Consider the following 25,563-nt stretch of genomic DNA (forward strand, 5'->3'; position numbering starts at 1 on the left):
GTTTTAAAACTGTTTCTGCTTTTCTAATTTAAGTAGCTTGACTGAGTCAGAGAGCCTTTGTAAATTGATAGCAGGGGTCAGATTTCCTTTGAGTAATTCATGACTTCACAGTTTAATAACACACGTTTTACACAGTTCTGAAAACAAGGGATGTATCGTTACTGCTAGTGAGCTTATTCCAGCTAATGAAATGAGTGCTGATGCCCGCATTATCAATCTTTGTTAAAATGAATAGTCCGATTAACACAGCAGGAACCAAAACTGTCTGTACTTTCCAAACCCATCTGTAAATGTTTTAGGATCACTGGGTTACAGGTGGAGATCTTATTCTGACAGAAAAATAGCAGGAAATACAGAGCAGGACTATGAAAATTCAACAGGTCTATGTGAAATCTGGAAACTGTCCCTTATATTTGAAATGTAGACCTAGAATTAGGCCTTGTTGCTAAGATCATCATTTTTACTTCAATGCTTAAACAAGGACAAGTCTAAAAATATAAAATTTTATGCTAAATTGCCATTGTAATGTTTTCTTGAATGGGGATTGTAACTTGCTCTAACCTTACAGAGAGCCTTGAAATACCAGGGAAATACTATGAAATCTTTCTGAAAGCTTCTGTTCCTGAGACTTCTCCTACAATATATGTTTAGGGTTCTTCTTATGCAGAATTGATTCTGCAGTATGTATTCCTATACTGATGCTATAGATTTACAAAAGGAACCAGTTTCATCTTACACATTGACTATTTCTCAGCCTGTCCATTTTCAGGGAGAAATATTAGGTGCTTCCACATCTAATGAACAGAATTATTCCCTGGTATTAAAATATATTTGACAGAGGTGTAATTAGCTAGAATCTTAAACTGCTGATTCCTTGCTATGAGTGCAGAATACATCTATACCCATAAACAGCAGAAGTGCTATTACACAAAATCTAATATTACTACTTACAACTTCCTTAGCGCCTTTTATTTGAGACTATCATAGGCTCAGATCCGCAAAAGGACTTACGTGTTCCAAGGCACCTAGAAAATCAGAGGAACAACACGGCAAGCTGTAAAGCCTGAGTTAGGAGCGTAGGCTCCCTCTACAATGAATGGTGAGAGATGGGCGTCTTAGATCCACAAAAGCTAGCATGCTAGGTGGGGAGTCATCTAAGATAGCCAATGAGAAATGTTGATGATAGAGGTGTGCCCTAAGCCTCTCCCCCTCATGGAGACAGGCGCCTTAGTCTGGGCTGCAGGGAGGAGTCTCACTTTGCTAGAAATCCACAAACTGGGGGGAAATAGGTGTTCTTCTTCCTAACTCACATGTGGGACCTGATCTGAGGCTGCCTAACTCCTTGTGGCAGAGAAGGAGGAGCTTCCTTATAACTTTTAGTTAGTGGTTAGGGCATTCATATGGGATGTGGGAAACACCAGGTCAAGTCCCCCTTCTACCTGATGTGGAAAAGGGCTGTGAACAGGGATCTGCCACCTCTCAGGTGAGTGTTCTAACCACTGGGCTATTGTGATAGGAGGGGAAGAGGCAGAGTGGATCTTCCTTAATCTCACCTATTGGCGTTGTTCCAATTTAATTAAGCCAGAAAAAGAGGAAGACTCACTCTATAGTCCAGTGACTAGGATATTCATCTGAGAGCTGGCAGATCCCTCTACAAATCCCTTCTCATCATGCAGAGTGTGAACTTGAACTGTAGTCTCCCACATCCTGGGTGAATACCCTAACTCTAGGCTAAGGGAGGGTCTCCTTTCCCCTCTCGGTGTTTTGTGTGGAGTTAGGCAGCTTCTGAGCATGCCTGCCAGGTCAGGCCCTGCATGTGAGGTAGATGGAGGAGTACTTCTCCTCCCCTGGTATGCAAGACTCTAGAGCTTAGGCAGGATATGTGGGATGTCTGGACACATAGAGGGAGGTAGCAGTGTGCATGCCCAGAGGCAAAAACCTAAGTGCCTGAGGAACTTTTACCCTAAAAACATAGGTGCTGAGTGAGTTTAGGCACCTAGAGGGTTCGGCAGAAGCCAAGCAGACGTTTTGTGGATTGCAATAGTGCCTTAAAAATGGAATTTAAGTGCTTAAACCTGGGCATTAGGTGCCCAAGTATCTTTGTGGCTCCAGGCCATAGTGCTTTAAAACATTAATTTAATGAAGCCTTACAACTTTCCTATGAGGTAGGTGAGTATTACTGTATCTTTTCAAAGATGGAGAAGCTGAAGCCCAGACCACCCCTCCCTATCCTCCTGCCCCCTTTCTTTACTTGTGTTCAGGACAAGAAAGAAGGAATGGCGAGTCTAGCCACAATAGCTCCCTCCAATAGATTTTACGACCCTGTATGATCACATCAGCTAGTATATTACTACATCGCTGAATGATGAGCAAAACAACAGTCTCACTCTGCTAGTTGCAATAAGACATTTCCCCAGGGGGAAAAAGATTGGATTTTGCTACATAGGGGGATGTGTGGCTGCTGAGTCAGCCAACTGTTTGACTGCATTTTCAGGGTATTTACATGAAAAACAGCTCACACTGAGTTTCTTCTGGCATTAGCATGTTTCTGCATCTTCCTCCAGGAAAGAGCTCTTCAAAGCATTTGCCCTTTTCGGTGGGAGAAGGGTACTGGTGACACAAACGTTGCTGAGCGAGGCACTTCACTGACAGCTGTTTAATTAAAAAAGCAATCGCGAGTTCAGACAGATGAGAGATTTGGGTGACATCAGTTGTCTCCATTATGACCTTCAAGATCAGTCAGCCTGAAGCAGAACCCCAGAAGTGCAAATGCTGCACAGAAGCCACATTGTACCACAAACATTAAATAAATAAATAAATAAGCAGCATATGCATTTCATTTGCAGTTTAGGCTCCTTGGTTTGTTGCCTTGACACCTTAAAGCAGAGGGACGGAGAAGAGCTGGACTCTGGATTCAGCCATTTGAGGTAGGCCATCGTGAACAGAATTCAAGCGAGGGAAATGAAATCATCCTCGAGGGTATGGTACAGATTTAGCTTCATGTTTATTCATGAAGAAGAACCAGCTGTCCCAAGACAGACATTTTAATTTCTGAAAAATCTGCTAGAAAATATGTCAGATTGTGCAAAAGGTCATGAGGTTTGATTTAGTTATTTAAAATACACAGCCTATGCTCTAGGGAAAATACCTATTCTTCTGAAGCATGGAATAGCAGGCGCTGCTAGCCAACAGCTATCTGAGACCCTTCTGGACATGCAAATATTTTGGAACTATTTTCTAAAAAACAAACACAACCACCCCTTCCCACTAGAATTATATGGGCATGGCTTTGTTTCATAAGAAGCCTCAACAAAGGGCATCAGTGTCTCATAACTGAGCGGGGGTATGTGTGTGTGGAGAAGAGCGGCCTTTAAAAAGGGACAGAGTTATTTTACATGGCAGGTAAATAGTTGTACGCTGCGCTGCATCCACGGTATTCCTGCTCCTTCCCTGCAAGTGGCAGCAGCCATTTCAATAGCTCATTTCTGTCCCTCAGGTCATGCACGTCTTCTTCAATGCTTAGACAGTCGGACAGAGTGATTGTTTGCCATTTGGTCCATTCCTGTGCGGACGCAAGGGCTTGATGGGGCCAAGAGTCCAACAGCAGAACAGATTTGCTGCACCCATATAATGGGGGGTCTGTCTCTGAGCCGCCTCCAGCCCTCAGCTGATGGAATTTTATCCTGGCTGTTACACGGCACCCGGAGAACGGCATTCGCTGGCACATCTTGCGGCATTCTGGCGACATGTCCGAAAAGCGTAATATACCATCTGTGGACTTTTGGCCCAGTAGTCTGTAAACCGGAGTGACCATAAACCTCTCAGTTATAAATGAAGTGGTTCCACTTTATGCCCAATATACGATGTTGGCAGTTTGTGTGGACAGCCTCCAGCTTTGCCCAGTCCGAGCAGCGTAGTGTCCATTTTCACAATTGTATGGCAGTAGGGAAAGGATACAGCTCGAATAGATCCTGAAATTGGCTGTCATGCCAAGATGATGTTGATTCCATTTTCGTTGTAAATGATCCATGTCAGATGCTGCTATTCACTGGCTCATCGCTTTTAGCACTTCTGGCTGTCAAATGAAAAAAATCAGTATTCGTGCTAATAGCTTCACCTGTAGTATCAGCTCCCTACACACACACACACACACACACACACAGAGAGAGAGAGAGAGAGAGATACACTGGTCTACAATTTTTGAGAAGTCGTCTGCTTCAGAGATAAAATGTGCTATTTATTATGTATTTTGATGTGCTGAATTCAAATATGACAATTAAAACAACTGATTGGCTACTGTTTCTAAGATATTTAAGTTTTTACATTTTATGTCTATGTCTATTGTGTAGATAGTAGAGTTTTAATCATAAATTGTAAACCTAGGTCTTTTCATGTGTTTATGGTTGCTTTACATGATAATATTTCACCTGTCCTGTTTATGTAACACTTTAAAAATCAGCAGAAGGGTTATATAAATAAAGTGTATTATGAAACAAAAGGCAAAAAACTATTATGTACATAGTTTAGTTCTATTCAGTGTCTACTTGGCACTTCTTGGCTTGTCTCTTCTAATCATTAAATGGAGCATCTCTTGTCACTGTCCAGCAATAGTCTGCAAGCATTGATGGGCTCCATTTGCCCTGATAGTGTTTCTCCATTGTTGCAATGTCCTGGTGAAATCGCTCGCTGTGCTCGTCGCTCACTGCTCCGCAGTTCGGTGGAAAAAAATCTAGACGAGAGTGCAAAAAATCTTTAGTGACATGTTGCAACCAAGGCTTTTGTATGCCTTGAGGAGGTTTTCCACCAACAACCTGTAGTTGTCTGCCTTGTTGTTTCCGAGAAAATTTATTGCCACTAACTGGAAGGCTTTCCATGCCATCTTTTCCTTGCCATGCAGTGCATGGTCAAATGCATCATCTCAAAGAAGTTCACGAATCTGAGGACCAACAAAGACACCTTCCTTTATCTTAGCTTCACTTAACCTTGGAAATTTTCCACGGAGGTACTTGAAAGCTGCTTGTGTTTTGTCAATGGCCTTGACAAAGTTCTTCATCAGACCCAGCTTGATGTGTAAGGGTGGTAACAAAATCTTCCTTGATTCAACAAATGGTGGATGCTGAACACTTTTCCTCCCAGGCTCCAATGACTGTTGGAGTGGCCAATCTTTCTTGATGTAGTGGGAATCTCTTGCACGACTATCCCATTCACAGAGAAAACAGCAGTACTTTGTGTATCCAGTCTGCAGACCAAGCAAGAGAGCAACAACCTTCAAATCACCACAAAGCTGCCACTGATGTTGGTCATAGTTTATGCACCTCAAAAGTTGTTTCATATTGTCATAGGTTTCCTTCATATGGACTGCATGACCAACTGGAATTGATGGCAAAACATTGCCATTATGCAGTAAAACAGCTTTAAGACTCGTCTTCGATGAATCAATGAACAGTCTCCACTCATCTGGATCGTGAACGATGTTGAGGGCTGCCATCACACCATCGATGTTGTTGCAGGCTACAAGATCACCTTCCATGAAGAAGAATGGGACAAGATCCTTTTGATGGTCACGGAACATGGAAACCCTAACATCACCTGCCAGGAGATTCCACTGCTGTAGTCTGGAGCCCAACAGCTCTGCCTTACTCTTGGGTAGTTCCAAATCCCTGACAAGGTCATTCAGTTCACCTTGTGTTATGAGGTGTGGTTCAGAGGAGGAGGATGGGAGAAAATGTGGGTCCTGTGACATTGATGGTTCAGGACCAAAAGTTTCATCCTCTTCCTCTTCCTCGTCTGACTCAAGTGAGAATGATTCTGGTGCATCAGGAATCGGCAGTCCTTCTCCGTGGGGTACTGGGTGTATAGCTGACAGAATGTTTGGATATTGCACAATCCACTTTTTCTTCTTTGACACACCTTTCCCAACTGGAGGCACCTGCAGAAGTAACAATTGCTGGTATGATCTGTTGGCTCTCTCCAAATCATTGGCACTGCAAAAGGCATAGATTTCCTTTTCCTGTTCAACCACTGGCGAAGTTTTGTTGCACAAGTGTTGCAGCATATGTGTGGGGCCCACCTCTTGTCCTGATCTCCAATTTTGCAGCCAAAATAAAGGTGATAGGCTTTCTTAACCATCGTGGTTATACTGCATTTTTGTGATGCAAAAGTCACTTCACCACAAACATAGCAGAAGTTATCTGCACTGTTCACACAAGTACGAGGCATCTCTGCTCACTTTGGCTAAACAGAAATGTGTCCCTTTGCAAAATTAAACACTGACAAATAAGAGAGCACGACACTATGATTTCTAGAGCTGATATAGGGCAATTTGTTCAGCAGAGTGATGTAAGCTTCGTTATGATTGCATCATCCATGACTTGTAGGAATAACATGATGCAATTCATATCATGTATGACGCAATACCAGCTTCAGATTGCATCATTCATTGTTTTGCCTAAAAAGCAAGTACTGTCCAAACCCAGTCATAGATTTATTCATAGATCCAGTCAAAGATGTATTTTAGTCATTTCTGGTTTAAATTGAGATCCCTTCCCTTTATAACTCACTTATCCTCTGCCATTCCCAAGTCAAGGGTCGTATATACTGACCCAATAGCATATCTTGAAAACTAGAGCCAATCAACAATTTTAAGCATCATTTTCATTCTCAGTGACCTAGACTACATTTATTTCAGAAGCATTTTGGCTGTAGAGCAGTGATATCTAAGCAGGTTTTCAGAGCTCTTTAAAATAGCTCCCATTAAAAGTAACACCAGTCATGCTAGTGTAGTAAGGATGATGTCAGACATTTCTGGTCACCCAGGCCCTGAGTGCTGCAACTCTCAGAAAGCCCTGATATGCTGCCCTTTAAGGAGGGAAAGTGTCTATAAGGCGGTTTGGGCAAGAGCATGTTCAGTGGAACTTTCAGCATTTCTAGAGAAACAACAGTTCTGGGTTTAGGTCAGGTGATCAGTCCTCAGTCTGATACAGATTTCCTGGGTGATTTTCAGCAAATCCACTTAACCCCCCAGCTGTCTTGATTTTATAATCTGTATAAAGGGTTAACTACACTCTTCCTGTCTAAAGTCCTCCTGCAGTGTCACTTGGATAAAGACTTTGTTCTGGCTTAAAACTGTTCTGTGTTCTGTTAATCAGTAGCTATAGAACCATAGAAATGTAGGGCTGGACTGGCCCTCAGTGGTCATCCAGTCCAGCCCCCTTGCTGAGGCAGGATTACATCTAGGGTGACCAGATCCACGCCCCGCCCCCCTGCAACAGCTTGCCTCCGCTCCATCTCCACCTCCCTCCTCCCTCCAGCACTTGCGCTGCCATACAGCTGATCAGCACAAGCCTGGGAGGGAGGGGGGAGGAGGAGGAACGCGGCGTGCTTGCGGGGCCAGGGTGGGGATTTGGGGAGGGATCCAATGGGAGGAGGAAGGGGCAGAGTCAGGGCGGGGGGGGCGCGATCCCCCGTCGGGCTCTGCTCCGCCTGTGAGTGGAGGCAAAATATCGGGACAATTCGCGTCCCAACCGAAGGTAGGTTGGGATGCGGGACAAATAAACAAATATCGGGACAGTCCCGATAAAATCGGGACGGCTGGTCACCCTAATTACATCCAAGAGGGGGCTGCAATTGATGTTAATAAAGTGGTTCTCTTGTAGTGAGTAGAGCACTTTGGGATCCTACTGGATGAAAGCTATTGTAAGACATTATCAATATTCATGAAAGTATATGGTTGTAAGGGACTGAGTTGGTCTATAGAAGTCACTGCTGTAGAGGACATCACAGGAAATACTATGCCTGGATTTCACTGCATAATTATTTATGGTCATGCAAACTAAGATTTCGCTAAAAAGAATCAAATCTCATTGAGGCCTATGGCTGAATTTTTTCCCCATGCAAAACAGGCTAAGTTCCTTATAGGGGATATGACCCTCAGGCAATAGGTGACGGTCACGGATGGAGACAGACAAGCAGGCTTCATGTGAGTCCAGTCCTATGTGTTCCTATATTTGTCTAGTTCAAATGATAGACTTGTGTTCTGCTATAGATCAGATCTGAAAAACAACCGTGTCGCATGGGCAGTGACCACGAGCATTTGTTTTGGAGGCTGGTTTACAACCCCAGTTTAAATGCCTATTCCTTAACAATGGGTTACTATGTGAGATCTTCCTACCTTTCACTGCTGCTTTAGTAAAGAAATGAATCCAACTGTGCTTCAAGCTGTCTCCTCCACTATTTTGGTTGTGTCCTTCTACATTATGTTTGGTCCTCTTGGCAGGTGACAAGCTGGAAGAAAATTGAGAGTTGCCTGCCACAGCATCAATTGCAGCACATATGGTCACCCCTAGAGAAGCCTCACGCTGCAATTCTGCCTTCACTACAAATTTCCTTTCCTTGTCAGTTTCTGTCAAAATGTTAAACTTTAAACATCGTGGTTGAGGTGTGTGGCTAACACCTCCCATTGCCTTTGTAGCGCTCCCCCCCCTCCCCCAGTGTGTTCATTTTCTTAGGCTTCTGTAATGCTAAGTGTAGCGCCTACTGACATTGTCCCATTGCAACACCATAATGGCATCCCTGGACCTTGGCACTGAAATCATTTCCCCATCAGCACACACAGTGGAATGGGACAGAAATGAAATCCCTGGAAATCTTAATTTCATAGTGGGCTTGACCCTACTCGCATTGAAGTTGATGGGAGCTTTGTCATTAATTTCAATGTGAGCAGAATCAGGCCCCATGTTATTACTAAGGAACGATATTCCAAATGGAAGGCAATGTGTTAGCAAATGAAAAATGTGTTTGTCTGCTTTTTGTTTATGCTGTAGATGGCTAAAGAAGGCCTCAATGTTTTTTCTCATTTTTATGTCTCTACATGGGAAAAATCACAAGGCCAAAAAAAGTGATTTTTCCCCCTCCTTAATAATCAGTTGTATTGAATAATGGCGATGGGCAGTGATTTTTATGCAGGCTATTTAAAAAGCTGTGTGGTGATGTGGGTGGTTGTTGTTTTTATTAACACCTCATAACTCAAATGCCCACCACCCAATTACAAGCAAAGATGCCCTTATTAAAGGGATAAACACTCAACCCTTCAAGCAAAATTGTCAGAACTCAAGCTATACTTCTGGGACCCTCAACACATTCTCCAGAATCAGAGACTCAGACTGGACAATCCTGATATTGTTAGGCAGTTTCTCCCACTTTATTTGTCATTTAAAAATGATGTCACATTTAATTTATAGTGAGTTAAAACAATAAAAAGCTGCTTTTGTTTAAGAGTAGAATTCAATCCTATTAATGTTGTGGCTGAGAAAGCAGCATGCCTAAATATCTTGAGGAGACCAAAATATTAAGCCATAGGCATCTTATTCAATAAAAAACGAGTCAGAGACGTTAACATCAGAACCAGTTTCCTAATTTCCAGAATGAGCATCTCTGTGTTAAGCCAGGATGTCAGAAAAGCCTTCTGTCATCATAATCAAAGGACCTGTACGGCTTTTGATCTGCGTAAGCTTAACTTCACAAGAAAAATGTCAGCGGCAGAAAAGGCTAAAATGACAGTCTCAGCCCTACACAAAAGAAACTCCTTTTATCACCTTGAGTGGCATCAGCAATGTCTAGAGGTATAATAAAATAAAATATTTTTTGGATAATGTCCAGCGCTCATTACTGGTTGTATGGGATGTGAATGTTAAAATACACTAGCAACAGAATCCTGTAAAGACATTTTTTGGGTAGCCTAAAATTTCTCAGTTGAAGGGCAGACTCAAATGCTTTTGAAGAATTTAGGACTAATATTTGTCTGAAAAGGCTTAGCACTGCTAATAATTTACACTAGAATTTGCTGTTTTATGGTGCATTTCATTGTAGTATTGTGCACACTGCAAACATTTTGTGTACATGTGTGTATTTATATATGCATATATGGTCATTATAATTTGGAGACCTAAAATATTGTCATAGTAACAGCTTTTCATTTCTTTGAAAGTTCAGCTATATTTAAATTTAGTCTGAGATACTGTTGAGCTAGCTAGAATAAATAATGCAAATCCAACCCTGTCCTTTACATTAAAGGGGCATTAAGATTGTGACATAATGCTGCTCCCCCAACAAGAAAACCCAAAAAGGTAGAATTCAGCTAATAACCCCTCACCTTCTTAGTTACAAATTACTTCCATTAAGAGGTACATCAAGCTGTGCTGTCTTAAAAAAAAGTCCTTCCTTCAGCTGTCGCTGTGTGCATGTGTGCACAGAAACATATTTGTATGTATATATTGGTTACTGCAATTTTTCTAGTTTTCTTCATTTTTATTTGTTGGGTAGATTTGTTCATTCTTTTGTTAAGTGTGTGGGAGTATTTAGTGCAAGGATGCCATGGTGACAGTCACACAGATACCATGGTAGTCATCCATATTACACGCATGTTGCACAGTTTTGTGTCTTTAATTGTCTAAAGGATTGTCACATTACAATGAAATATGCATTGGTAACAGGTAGATTGTAAATTAAGATGGAGGAAATGCCCATTTCATGCTGGACCTATTAACTGGATATTTATATTATGTAATACAATTTATTTTGCTAAAGCGCATACTTAGCTAGCCCAGTGACAAGAGACAGACAGCCCTCAGACAGTGGCCTAGAACCTGGTTTTTAAAGAAAGCCAGTGATAAATTAAAACAAGAGAGCCCAACGGTGTGACCTCATAAGAATAGCCATACTGGGTCAGCCCAAAGGTCCATCTAGCCCAGTATCCTGTCTTCCGACAGTGGCCAATGCCAGGTGCCCCAGAGAGAATGAACAGAACAGGTAATCATTATATGAGCCATCCCCTGTCACCCATTCCCAGCTTCTGGCAAACAGAGGCTAGGGACACCATCCCTGCCCATCCTGGCTAATCGCCATTGATGGACCTATCCTCCATGAACTTTCTAGTTCTTTTCTGAATCCTATTATAGTCTTGGCCTTCACAACATCCTCTGGCAAAGAGTTCCACAGACTGACTATGTGTTGTGTAAAAAAATACTTCCTTTTGTTTGTTTTAAACCTGCTGCCTATTAATTTCATTTGGTGACCCCTAGTTCTCGTGTTATGAGGAGTAAACAACACTTCCTTATTTACTGTCTCCACACCAGTCATGATTGTATAGACCTCTATCCCCCCAGTTGGCTCTTGTCCACGCTGAAAAGTCCCATTCTTATTAATCTCTTCTCATACAGAAGGCATTCCATACATCTAATCATTTTTGTTGCCCTTTTTTGAACCTTTTACAATATCATTGTATGTCTTTTTTTGAGATGGGACGACCACAGCTGCACAGTTTGCTTTAAGTGTAGTGCTGGTGCTTCTTTTGGTAAATTTTATTGTCCTGTCTTGAGTACCATGTTTGCGGTCAAGTGGGGAAAAAAAAGAAATAAGATTTAACTACCTTCATGACTCCTGCTGTTGGCTTCATCAATTTGTCACCTTTTCTTTATACCAACTACTACAGCGAGTGTTGTCTTCACGCATTGATTTCCTCCCTGGTAAATAAAACCTTTCTATAGTTAATCAGGGTCATTCAGCTGGCTGATATTTTTTGAAAAAATTGTAACCTTTCAGTGAATGTTTGAATGTAGATAAATTTAATTGACATATAGGAGCATCTCCAATACATCAATTTGCCACTTTATCTTGGGGAAGACTTTTAGAAGCTAACAGCTTCCCACCCATTGTACAACAACTCTCAAAGTATATTCTGTGCTTTCCTGCCTCGTGGAATTCAAGCGAAGAGTAGAATAATAATAATAATAATAATAAATGGAGAGATCCTATCTCCTAGAACTGGAAGGGACCTTGAAAGGTCATCAAGTCCAGCCCCCTGCCTTCACTAGCAGGACCAAGTACTGGTTTTGCCCCAGATCCCCAAGTGGCCCCCTCAAGGATTGAACTCACAATCCTTGAAGATGATGGCAGCTGAGCTGCTTGGGGAAAAAAAAGTCACTTTTATTATTCTAGGGGCCAAGGACAATGTATAGACCATGATATAAAAAGAAGTACTGTGCATCCTTCACAATTCTCACTAGATATAGGTTCAATAAACACGCACACAAAGGGGTGATGTAAGCCCATCAATTAAAAAAAAAATGTTCAGGGACCATGCAGAGCTCTTGAAAACCTGGGCAGGCTCCTGCTCAAGATTGACTCATGGGGGTATGTATTTAAAGTGAAACTGTAACTGCGACATCATCATTTTCCTTGGACTTGCCCTGGTGTGTAACGAGCAGTAATAGCTGGACTACCTTTGCGGTGACTTATTAGAGGGCGAGTTGTCTGCTTAATATTATACTGCAATTGGAGTGGCTTCATTAAAAAAAAAGAAAAGAAATAAAACTCAGGAGCTTAACCATGACACTATCCAAAGACTGATGGGGGAGGGGGCTTTTAGTATAATTGAGTTCAGTATAATTGAGAGTTCATACAGAGTTTAGCATCATATACATAATCTGCTGTTGGGTCTTGACTTAGTGTGCTGCAGGCCTGGCTGGGGAGTGAATACAAAGGGCCTTTAATCCCCCAGAGCATGTCTATGCAGGAACAATTTAGGATTGTCCACTGAGCACTAGGCTGAAGGCTAAGCTAACACCCCAAGCAATGCTCCATAACCTCAGCTATCTTGGAAGCATGGCCAGTTCCATGGGTCCCTGCATGTTGGCTGCTTTCTATTTTGGGTGAGGGAGTGCACTGCTCCTCTTTGGAGCAGTAGGAAGGTATGCTGCAGTGTGGAGTGCTCCCCAAACAGGATGGTTCAAAGATCCTCTGAGTGCTACCACATCATTCTTCCCTTCTGCTCCCCCCTCCTCCTTATCCCCCGATTCACATGGCCCAATGCAGCAAGGACAGGATTTTACCATTCCTGAGGAGGCCCAGGAAGTGTGTGAGTGTTTTTCCTAACATTTTACTGTTTTAATACTCTCAAGTTAAAGCACAGAAGTGTAGATTCTTTAATAATCCTGTCCTCAGGCCAAATCACAGTTACCTTCAGTTAACAGCTAATATGCGCAGTGGGAATTTTCAGGAATCTAAATGTTCCCAACTATTAACGGCTGCATTTTGCTATATTGTTACTTTTCAATATCACGCAGAGGTGTAGACAAGAAAAGTTGAGGTCTCCGGATCATGAAAGGTAGCGATGCATGCGTAGGGTTGCATATTTCATTTGTGAGAGTTCATCCCAGCGTCAGGCTCTTGGTGAAGAAGCGCTAGAATTTATAACTGGTCTGCTGTATTAGCAGGAGTGCTCTATTGAAGATGGCTCATTACATTGTTACCAGAGTGAATGGGTTTAAATTTGAATTTGGCTAAATTTGTCAAAGCCCCTGGATAAGATATGAAAGATCTAAGCACTGATGTAAAACTCCACCCCTTGACATTGACTATATTAGTAGGTATGTTCATGTTTCCCAGCATAGACAGGTAGTTACTTTATATAACATCAGTGTTTAATACTGTATAGAGACAAGTCATAGGACTTTGCTTGCACGGTGTTTTCAAGTACCAAAAATGCAGTGAAAACACAGTACGAAGCTCCCCAAAAGCATGTTGCTCCACAACAGAATGACTAACCATTACATGCAAGTTTCTCACTATCTTCCACCACTAATTGTGGAGTGCTCTCCTGCAGCCAACTAATACAGCAAAAAGATTTTGAAGGTGCTTGACTCTATGGACAGAAAACTGAAGCTGGAAAAGCTGGAGTAATGAAATCTCCAAATTGGGATCCAGTTTTCAGAGATGTGGAGTAAGGGTAAAATCCAGTCTTGTGCACTGGTCCAGAAGTCCAACGCACCATTCAAGCTCAATATTGAGAGCTTAAGAAGTAAGTGGTCCATAAGCATTGTGTGGGGTTTCTGCACATGGGTGAGTTTCACCCTAATTAAACTCTATAGGAGAAGATAGTGATAGCATAGCTTTTAAAAAGTAACTAGTGCTGTTTCATTATTTGAACAGAAAATCAAGCTGTATTTGAGCAGAAATGGATGCATCATGGATTTTCAGGGACACAAAGTGCCTTCTGGTGTTCGAAGAAATAGAAAAAAAACCCTCTGCAATGCTGCAATACACAAAAGTTTATTTTTAAGATCCTTTTCTTTTCTGAAAGCAAAATATGATAAAACCTAACAGCAATGTATTTTGTACAACAAAAACAGTTTTTATATGAGAACAGACAATCCATGAAGAGTTTTTAAGTCTTAGAACTGTTTCCCTTTTTTATCATGCTTTCTTGTGGTCAACAAAAAGTTGTCACAGAAGATGTCATGGCAGTCAATCAGTGTGGTGTTTCCCCTCAGATCCTTGTCAACTGGTGCCACAGACTGGAGGGAAGGATACTTTCTACTTTTTCCATCACAAAATTTAAAGGGGCGAAGAGAGTGCTGAGAAACTGCAAAGAAATCAGATATACAAGTAGATCAAAATCATGGAGACAACAGACTGTAACAGAAAGCTGTGCAATTGAGGTGTTGTAGACCCTCCAAGAAAATCCTCTGGGTGACACTAATTGAATCATTTGTTTTTAAAGTCTTTAGGCCCAATTTTGCTCTCAGATGTACATTGTCCATTTCTCAGTTTTGTAATAAATAAAGCAAGTGTTCCATTTTACATAGATATTACTAACGAGTTAATGCACAGTAAAGGCATAAATCTAGAATCTTAGATCCATGCCCAGATACACGCCACTGTAGGCTTGATCCAAAATCCACTGAAGTAAAAAGGAGTCTCTCGTGTATGGGCACAAATAGGTACATTCAACTAACTACGGGAACACAATTTTGCCTTCAGAATCAGACCCATAATGGTTAAATATTATCTAAGCATATTCAGACCCCCTTGGCTTTCTCTTCTAGAATTTATCTTAACTTGCTCTTTCCTTTAGAAAAAAGAATGTAATAGTTTGAGAGAAGTATCTGTGAGCTTGTCTTCACATACAGTGCTGCAGCAGCACTGGTGCAGCTGCACCCAGGGGGGCTGGAACAGGTTTTTTGGTGGAGGTGCTGCTGATGGAAACCATGTATTTGGTGTTTGTTATTACTACTCCAAACGAATGAGTGCAGCAGCACCCCTAGTTCCAACAGCAAAAGCTGAGCCGCTGTAGCTCTGTTGATGGGAGAAGCTCTCCTATCGACAGAGTGTCTACATGGTGGGGTTAGGTCGGTATAACCATGTCACTCAGGGTGTGGATTTCTCACACCCTTGAGCAACATAGTTATACCAATACAGGTCTGAAGTGTAGACCTGGCCTGTGTATTACTGCTATGAGAGGCTTACATGCCCAGATCAGATGAATAGTTACCATTTTATCACCAGGGGGGAGGGGGGACATTTGAAAATAGAAGGAGACACCTTAAAAGGGTCTGACTTTCAGAGGGTGGGTGCTAAACATTTTCTGAGAATTAAGTCCCACTGAAGTGTCTCAAGCTGAGTACCTCAGAACTGAGGAATTCCATATCTTGAAAATGTTACCCCATATATATTAATTGTGCTATATATTTACTTCAATCTGTATTACGTACAGATGCTATGGGCCTCCTATAGGTGCCTGGAATAGAATAGACTGTTATGGTATATTGTATCTGTGCAGATATTACACATATGCAAAGTCAGCCATCCCTAGATTAAGAACAATGTTGCTTCCAGACATATGCTGGTTGACATAACATTGCCAAAGAATATAGTTCTTTTATGGTATCAATTAGCAAATATCTGCAGGATGTGTTGTTGTAGCATGCTGGTCCCATGATCTTAGAGAGACATGGTGGGTGATGTATTACCTCACCCAAATATTTGCAAGCAGTTTCATGTTTCAGAATGTGCCATATGTGATGAGCACAGCACACGCTAACTCTGACATGAGAGAACTGCAATCCGTGGGCTTTGCTTGGCTGTACTCTGCCATAGTCCCATCTCCCCTGAGGAGAACAAAACATATATGTCTGTATACGGCAAATTCAAATGCCACTCTGCGTGTTTTGATTTTTAAAAAAATCAGATCAGTCTGAATGCTGCTGAAATGGAGGATGCTGCTGAAACCCGGGTTACATACAGTAAACTCAACTCAATTAAAGGCTACAGGACAGAATATAAAATGTACAGGTCCAGTCTTTTGGTTGAGACATATCTCTATTTTTTATTTTTCCACTACTGTGTGATTTTTGCCTTGAAGATATCGTTGCTCCCAGAAATATGCTTGATATGATTTAGCCAAAGATTACAATCCCTTTAAGGTACCAGGCAGTAAAACAGCTGCAAGCAGTTTCATGTTTATCAGACAGTGTTTTGTGAAGAGTTTATTTTAACTGAAAACATATATCCTGTATATATTTTAACTGTATTAATAAAATGTCATAAGTACTTGGCCTGCATCATATTTGAGGTTGTACCTTCTCAAAGATACTCCTAGAAAAGACATTACCCAAGGAACAACTTGTGCATTATGGATGATATCCAGGGCCGGCTCTGGCTTTTTTGTTGCCTGAGGCAAAAAAGCCTCCCGCCGCCCACCCCTGGCGGGGAGCGTGGCAGGGTAGGGCACCGAGCCCGGCCGCGGGCCCACTCTCCCTGACCTGCCGCTGCCGGAGTGCCGGGGGGAGGGCGGAGAGCCCGGCCGGGGCTCCGCTCTCCCCGGCGGCCAGAGTGCTGGGGGGAGGGCGGAAAGCCCAGTCGCAGCCCTGCTCTGGGGCCGGAGTGCCACCCCCTCCAGGTGTCGCCCCAAGCACATGCTTGGTGGGCTGGTGCCTGGAGCCGGCCCTGCCTCAGATCAATTGATGACGTCACTTTAACAAACACTGATTTCGCCAATTAAATGTCACTCTCATTTTCATCTAAGAAATGTTTGTATGCCACGGAGTCATGCAAGTACCTAGCTTTTTTCATGACTGACTTACAGATTCTTTGTACAGTATGAAAGAAAACAAAAGATTAAAAAATCATCTACATTACATGCTGACAAATTTATCCCAAGTGGTGCAATCAAAAAACATGAACTGCTTGCGTTCATCTCTTGAGCGTCCTCCAAAATGTTTTCATTAGAAGGGCTAGTGAAAATCATCAGAAAATTACTGCATCGTTTCTTCCATTAGCAAGGCAGCCATTTGAACCAGTGCTCCTTTACATGGCATTTTAACTTTACTACCTGGCCCACTACCAGCTCCTTAAGGAAACTTCCTGCCTGTGTCTCATAAGACTGCCAAAAATGCAGGCTAGAAATATGTTCTTCCATAACCAAGTGAAAATGCTAAAACATGTTGCTATTTGAAAGTTAACTATTCCTGATCTCTCAAATCCATCATATTTAACAATGTTTCCCATGTGAGAAAAAGCCATCCCCACCCCCAGGCAGAGAATCACAGAATTGGCTACATGCATGTTGGGGGATTTTCACCTTCTCCTGAATCATCAGGCAATGGTCACTGCCAAAGGCAGGTTAATGGATTCGATGGATCAATGGTTTGGTGTGGTACAGCAAATCCTGTGGTTGAGAGTCTATGCTGCACCTTTGAGAGGCACAGCTCAGGGGGAGAAGGGAGCTATGGTGACTAAGCCACCTTCGCACCCTCTCATTTCTGCAGCCCCTGGTGGAGCACTGACAGCGCCGGGGGCCCATTTAACATCTGGAAGCCTGCCCTGCCTGCTCCTAGGCTGCAGGATTGCACCGTGTGCTCAACTTTCTGCCCTGCAGCCCCATCTCCAACACACTCTTCCTCTGTCCAGCCCCACCCTGCTCCATGGGGCTCATGAGAGGGTCCCTGAAAGGCAGCTTTCTGCACTAAGGGTGTGTTCTCTCTTGGCACCATCCAGGGCTTTTAAGGCTCCTTTATGCCACTCCAGCTTGGATCTCTCCCCTTATGTTCTTATGAGGACACCTTACATTGCAATTCCAGGAGCAGATTGATGGGAGAAGCAGCACTGCAGTCCGTTTGTATTTCTAAGCAGCTGGCTTGTGTTAATTATTTATGTCTGAGGTTTTATAGATAGTTCTAGTGCCAATTTAAAAATCAGGATATTGGTGTCTCCCTGAAGGAGGGTGGAGTTAAACCCAAGCTCTGCATTCTTCTCTTATCAATAGCTCACCCTCTTCAACAACAGCTTCCTCCTATTCTAAACAGCACACTTGTGTCTCTGCCCTGATCTGGACCCTAGAACTCCTGCTTCCACCAGGGAGTTCTTGTGGGCTGGCTTCCCAGTAATCTTAGCATATGCACCTGGGAGTGACAGCTGGAGGGAGGGGCCATTCCAGCATAGCTAGCAGGTTATTTATTATATCTATTGTTATTGATCAAAATAATTTAGATAGCACCACAAATGTATATGATGCTTGCAAAAACAAATTAGGACACCAACCTTGCCCCTATAGAGCTTATACACCAGAGCCTGATACTGAATCTTAGCACAGACCCTTACAGAGATCCAGTGAGGTGAATGGAACTCCTCAAGAACTCTGTATTAGAGGATCCAGTTGCAGGAGTGGGGCTTGAGATAGAAGAGAGAAAAGAGAGAGAGAGAGAGAGAGAGAGAGACAGACACACACACACACACACACACACACATCACAAAACAAAACCACTCAGGAAAGGGCAAGTGAGGAGAGATTCTCTGCAAGCAGGGTGGAAAGATTCCTGGAAAAGGAGGGTTTTCGGGAGGGGGTAGGAGGAGGAGAGAGAAGGGGGATTGGCAGGCTGGGAGTGAGTAATTTCCCCTACCGAACGCAGGGGAAAGCAGGAGAGAAGGTGTGAACTGAGAAGTGGGATACACAGTGAAGACAACAGTAAAATGAAGGGCTTTGTAGGAGTGTATGAAATGAGCAGAAGAGTCTGAGGGAGAGAGATGGGTGATGTAAACCGGTGAGATTGTTAGGGCCTTGATTGTGAACAGGGACCATGTGTGTGATGCAGTAAGAGATGGGAGGCCAATGAAGGGGATTGGGGAGGGGAGGAGAAGGAGGAAAGTGATTGGAAGCTGGAAGCAGAGGAATGAGAAAATAGAAAGCCTAAAAAGAGAAGCTACAGAAATGTACCTCTGCCTGTCATATCATTATTATTACAGGCACTTGTAAGCATCACTACTATGACATCTGGACACTCTAAGCCTACTTAACCATGCAAGCCACATAAAAGCCAGCCCTCCAGATGCACAAAGTGGATGCAGACAATTTCATAGGGAGCCTCATACTCATTCCTGCGTGGAGATGCTCTAAAATCCTTACATTGCCTTGACACCAGGATCAAAGGTTCTGATACGATCAGCTAAAAAACTGTAAAAATCCAGAGTCTGGTTCAGCTTTTAATTTGCATCTTTTGGAGCGTTACTGTTTATGGACCACTTAGTTTGCCCTGAATGGGACTGATCAAGGACTCCTTTTGTAGAAACTGTGATGTTTCATTGTTAAATAAGTTATTTTAGTCTTATGGTGAATTCACAGAGAGTTTAGGACCAATTAGATTTCAGCTTTGGCTGAAACCAGCAGTCTAGAATAATAAAATATATTGCTTCAGGTAGTACTCTGCCCTCTCTGAACCACCTCCATTTCCTCTAGCCTTTCCCCCCTCAAGTATACCTTGTTCCTTTTCTCTACCCAGACAAGAGGTATCACCAAGACCTGCTGCAAGTTCATTCATGAGATGAAGCAGGTGTCTACACGAGGGACTGTCTCTCCCAAGCACTGTGAGGACAGAATGAATAGTATTCACAGACTTGTATGAGCTTCAAAGTGTCAATAGCCTAGACCGGGGGCCAGTGGCTGTACCGTCAAGTTTCATAGATTCAAAGAATGTAAGGCAAGAAGGGATTGTTAGATCATGTAGGCTAACTTCCTGCATAACACAGGCCATAAAACTTCCCTGAAATAATTCCTGTTTGACCTACAGCATATTGTTCAGAAAAAACATCCACTCTTGATTTAAAAATTGCCAGCGAAGGAGAATCCACCACAACCTTTGGTAAGTTGTTGCAATGGTTAATTATCTTCATTGTAAAAAAAAAAAAGTGCCTTATTTCAAGTGTGAATTTGTCTAGCTTCAGCTTCCAGCCACTCAATCTTGTTATACCTATGCCAGCTAGAGAGCCCATTATCAAATATTTGTTCCCCAAGTAGGTGCTTAAAAAAATGCAAACAGCTCCACACATGCTATATTCAGTTTAACTGAAGTACACCATATTTTGTAAATTGCTAAACCTCAACTGGCAGTAATATGAACTTGGATTTAATTTTTAAATTGGTCCAAGGTGGCTCTCAGTTACACTTGTTCAGTGCTCTTGGGATTGACAGATGTAAGTAGAAGAATAATTTAGCCCTGCTAAAATTAGGACTTATTCTTGTAGTTTTGCACTAGTTACAATACATCCCATGATGTTGGTTAAACCACAGCATGTCAATCAGACAAGAGTATTAATTCCACACACACGCACAACCAAAATGATATTCAGAACATTCATCTTTTTAGCTATGTTCAAAATTAATTCCCTTAAAAGGGGAAAGGGCACAGCTGTGGCTTGCTGGAGGTCTGTTCCACTGAGCCTTGATATCACTGCATAGCAAAGGGACGTCTGTCATTACACTTCTTAGGGTATGTCTACACAGCCGAGGTGAAAGCGCAGTGCTTTAATGTGGCTGTGTAGTCGCGGCTCCAACGCTGGGAGAGAGCTCTCCAAGGATTGTAATAAAACCACCTCTGTGAGGGGAATGGCTCCCAGCACTGCAGCACTGTCAGCACGGCTCCCAGCGCTGTTACACTGTCTACACTGCCACTTTACAACACTGAAACTTGCAGCTCTCAGGGGAGTGTTTTTTCACACCCCTGAGTGAAGAAAGTTTCAGTGCTGTAAGTGGCAGTGTAGACAAGGCCTTAGGTTTCACACAGTTTGGCTACCCCACCTTTTTAGTAGACTACAAAAATGAGACATCTGAGTCTAAGCCCCTTGATCAGTCAATGAACGAAGGTCACAGGCTTTCACCAGACTGGCCTGATTTTCACTCTGCCCATTCACAATTAAAAGCCAGATGCTGCCTGTGTTTGTTTATTAAGATAGCCACATAGCTAAATCCCTATGAATGTTACTTAACATAGCAAACATGCCATGTAGCTTCAGAGATGTACACAGAGGTCAGTGACACTGCCTATTTCATACAGGGTTAATAACATGGCATTAATTTAGTTTTGTTTGTGTTCATTTATTGTGCTCCACTCTATTCTCAGATGCAGGATGCAGTCACATATTGAGCCCCGAGGCTTCTATTCCATTAACATCAATGGAAGCTACATGCACATATCAAAGGAATAGATCCTCTTGGTTGCATTGTACTCCCAAAGTGACTTTGGTGCCCAAAGCGAGAGCTATTTAAGGAAATAATTGCTAGTACATCACAAATGTAAATATTAACACCCCCCCCCACACACACACACATCCCATTCGATTGCAACCATCACACAAAAAATGCCAAGTGAAGCCCATGAAAGTCCGCAATCAGGTTTGTCTGATTCCAGCACCTCATTACCTGTAGCAGGCTCATTGCCTGAGGTGCTCTTAAACTCTTTGCTCTTAAATAAATCATGAGGCTGACAGCCAGTGGGGTTGCACAGGGTACACGGAAAGGCAGAATTCGGCCTAATGACTGCTAATACCAGCATACTGCATATTGAATGAACAAAACAGACTGGAAGCAAAATCTGTGCTTCGGAGACATTGCTTTTTCTTTTTATTCTATGAAGGAAGTTTCCTAGGAACACCTCCCTTACTCATACCCCTAACCAGCCTTAAAACTCCTTTGCTGTGATGCCTACAAAACTCTGGTTCTAGGCACTTTGGTGAAACAAATAATAAATAACAATGATAACTGGTGTGTTTATACCAGAGCCTATCACGCTGACCAATTTTGTCTCATTGTTTCCTTGTACTGTCTGTCTGCTTCCATCTGTTGTCTCTTGTCTTATACTTAAACTCTGAGTCAGGGACCATCTTTTTGTTCCGTGTTTGTACAGCACTTAGCAGGATGAGGTCTTGTTCCATGTCCATAATAATAACAACAAACAACAACAACAATAATAATACATGCCATCCACTATACACCTATAGATACACTCAAGGCTAAATGCATAAAGGACTATTTCAAGCAGGTTATTGTATTTTTTCTGTTGACAGACATGTTAGCTTTTACTCCAACTGATCAAGTCATCTATCCTCTTCGCCTGCAGACACAGGAATTCTTAATGCAAGAGCCATTGCCATAACAGACACAAACTACTACTAGTGCTTGGGATTAAAGCTCTGATATATTTGACCAGCCTGGCTGATGGAGTAGCTGGTTGACTCCAAAAGGGGTCCCTGGACAATCCTTCCTGGTCAGCAGGATATGAGGTCTTGAGAAAGGCGCTAAAGAATGAGCCTTGGGATACCTTGAGAGCTCTAGCAAAGCCTCCTCCACCCCCAGAAAAAAACTCAATGAGTGCAGAGGAACTTTAGCATCATTTAGAAATACCAAGAAGGCCAAGAGGGTATTTTGGACCCACCGTGCTCCACAATAAGAAGTACATTAAATAATAAATTATTGCTCGGGGTTCTCAGCATTTTTTTGGAGGAGGGAGTAATGGTCTTGCTGGAACTTTGCTGGGAAGTGAATTTTCCACATGCCCCCTGTGGCTGCAAAAATCAGAGTAGTGATGCTCTTAGACTTTGCAAGGAAAAAAGCAAGTTGGAGTACAACTTGTAAAGGTCAGTGGCCAGAAAAGCAGAATTAGTAGTGCCCTCAGCCAATGCATCTAATAGAGAGCTGGAATAAGAGGTCTGGACACGAACACTGAGGCTGTCTCATTTGTTGCAGTTTCAGAAAAGGACACTGCAATTTGATTTGGTTAACATGGAACCACATTTTTTCTGGTACTACTTAGAGTTTGTGCTGTCCCTGTCTTGCACTGGGAAGTACTGTGTAGTTATCACAACCTTGCACAGGCTTACAATTTATTTTTCTGAACAGGCTGGGGCTCTGCAATCTGTTATTAGTTTACTTTATTGGATTATCCATGAAAACGCAGATATCCCCCTCCTTTTTGGCAGAGCCACAAGAAACTAAGACCAACAACAGAGTCAGATAATCCAGAGAGGAAAGACTGGAGTGTATTTTACTGATTAGCTCCTTAAATGATTTCTAAATGTTCTCCTGTTCAGTGACAGACCCCTGGATGCTCCTTTTGTACTAACAAATATTCAGACACTTCATATCCAGCAATGTCTAGCTCAGCACCATTTTATTTGTGCATTTCCCTTTTTGTTTTGTGTTTGTATTTACCCAAAAACCAAGGAGTGTCAGTGAATACTCACAGCTTTTGCGAAGACCCCCATAAGCTCCGGGAACTGATGTGTCAGGAGGGCTAGCATGGCTGTGAAGGAACATAATCCAGCAGTGAAGAGTATAAAGAAAGGAAGCTCTTTCTTGGGATAAACTGAAACTTCATGAAATGCTGCAGAGGAAAGCAGAAAGGAAAAGCATGGTGTAGGTAAAATACCTTCTTATGAGGGTTAAGCAGTTACAAAGAAGCCACAAAGGTTCCGAGGTTTGGTTTAGCGAGAAGACACATCTAAAGGTTCTGAATGCCAGAATCATTTGAGACTCCTCTTCCCATTTCCCTACCCTTTTACAGACTCTTCCTTCCACTATAATAATCTGTGCCTTCCTTGGCTCCTCCCAGCATAGCCTTGCTTCCATTTCATCCCACCACTAGCCTATTCCTTCCCTGTTCCTTCTGCATCTTCATCACCATATTAATAATACATTTATTTTTTTAGATGCCGATGTGCATTAACTAATGCAATTTATGCAAGCAAGGGAAACTTGCTGAAATAAAGGCAGGGAAAGAAACCGCTCCACAAACCACCATATGATGCATATGAGGAATAAAAAAAATCCAACAACAATCAATACAAACTAAAAGGGAAACAGAAAAGTCTCTGGCTTTGGCCTGAAGAGACCCACAATATGTTCTTGGAGGAAGAAGTATCCCAGAGCTGAGAGTGGGAACTTGCCTGGAGGAAAGTTTTGCTTAATCAAACTTTTTATGATGGCTCAGATTCAGGTTGGGAGATCTGGCCAGTTTGGCAAATGTTCTGGCCAGTTCTTGCTTTGTCGAACTGTGTCTCCCATTCCATCCCTACTTGTAAGTTCTAGTCAGGATCAGTGTTTGACTTTGAAATGACAGTAGCTTTTCTCTTAAAAGGATACTCTCCCAGCTGGTAGATCTAAAGTTAGGCTTGCCGTACCAGCTTGTTTTTTAATTTTAAATGTCATGACTGTATACATACATATCACACCATTCTTCTACTCTGCCTGCCTTCTCCATTTTTATGGGTAGGTATGGCTGAAATATGCAAGAATCCTGCTCAAAGCCTGCTTATTTTGCACCTGCCAGGTCACAGAAACAGGGCAGTCAAGCAGCATGGTATAGGACAGCACAGCATCCGATTTGGACTGTTGCAGCTCTCATCTGATGGGCCCATAAGGCATCTTTGAATGGTTAAAATAAAAATAAAAATTTCAAGTGTGTTAGAGTTTAGGGGCTGCAAATCTTGTTCCCTTAAAAAAATCAGCAAACTGTTTTCAGGAGAAACATGTTTAGATAATTTCATTTAAATCACATATGTAAGTATCAAATTGCAGATTAGAGCTGGGAAAATACAACTGCACAAGCATTCTAATGCAGGCTCCCACTTCTACTGTCTTTAACTGAAATATCCAATCTATTGTTGTAGTTCATTAACCAGTTAAAGCAAAAATTAGGTTTGGTTGATGTTTGTACTTAGTCGGGGTTAATCTTTTCAATCTCTCTTTCATTTGAAACAAACTGTTCCTCATGCAAACCCCAGGGCTATGATATCATTTCAGCAGAGACTCTCCCTTCAAATTACCTACCAAAAGTTACCTTTAAAATATAAGCAATTAAAGGTTTAGACAGGCATGTGGTGTAAAGGACCTCTACGCAACCTGTGTCTCTCACAGTATGTGAAAACCTTCTCTTCTCAAACCCAAGAGATTTGACAGCAAAAGGCATTTCTCACAATTATCAGAGCAAAACATTACCATCAATGTACAGTATTAAAGAGTCCCTTGCTTCTAACATCTGACAACGGCAATTAATTTTGCACCTAGAAAGGAGGATGCTGACTATTCTGTATCATTCTGTCATTCCCAAATTTCCCTGACACTCCACCCTCCATTTAACAGTATCCCTTGGAGTAAAGTATTCTGAGAGTCCTAAGAGGTATTGTTATAATTAGGGTGATTATAATAGGGTGGGGAGATAGAGCTGGTTGCCAAGGATTACTGTGTAATATCAGAGAGAATGTGTTGTGAAAAAAGGGCCTGACAATGAGGGGACTCTTGCTATATTACTTCTACCTATAGTTTACTCAGATAGATTTATTAAAAATGGTTAAACATAACTTAGCCCAAACTGGAGTTGTTATAAAAGAAAGATCTATTCCAGAAGAGAGACAAATACAAATGGAACACAAGCACATCTTCATTTATTTTTCAAAAAATAA

The 25,563-nt window shown here is 42.2% G+C and overlaps 1 protein-coding gene across 7 annotated transcripts in view; it reads right to left on the minus strand.

Annotated features, from left to right (window-relative positions):
• Positions 1–14,099: 14,099 nt before the first annotated feature.
• ST7 (suppression of tumorigenicity 7) overlaps positions 14,100–25,563 on the minus strand; it is a 221,206-nt gene continuing 209,742 nt past the window's right edge. For 4 of the 7 annotated variants that reach the window (XM_034768864.1, XM_034768857.1, XM_034768879.1 and 1 more), the window contains 2 exons: positions 23,347–23,486; positions 14,101–14,419 (listed from right to left, as the gene is read on the minus strand). In XM_034768864.1, coding sequence (XP_034624755.1) covers positions 14,324–14,419; positions 23,347–23,486 — 236 coding nt within the window. In that variant the 3' untranslated portion in view covers positions 14,101–14,323. Of the gene's footprint in view, positions 14,420–23,346; positions 23,487–25,563 lie in introns of all 7 variants that reach the window. The other 3 variants (XM_034768843.1, XM_034768836.1, XM_034768849.1) reach the window with 1 other exon arrangement.

The sequence above is a fragment of the Trachemys scripta genome, chromosome 1, assembly GCF_013100865.1.
Source record: "Trachemys scripta elegans isolate TJP31775 chromosome 1, CAS_Tse_1.0, whole genome shotgun sequence".
Classification (NCBI taxonomy): domain Eukaryota; kingdom Metazoa; phylum Chordata; order Testudines; family Emydidae; genus Trachemys; species Trachemys scripta.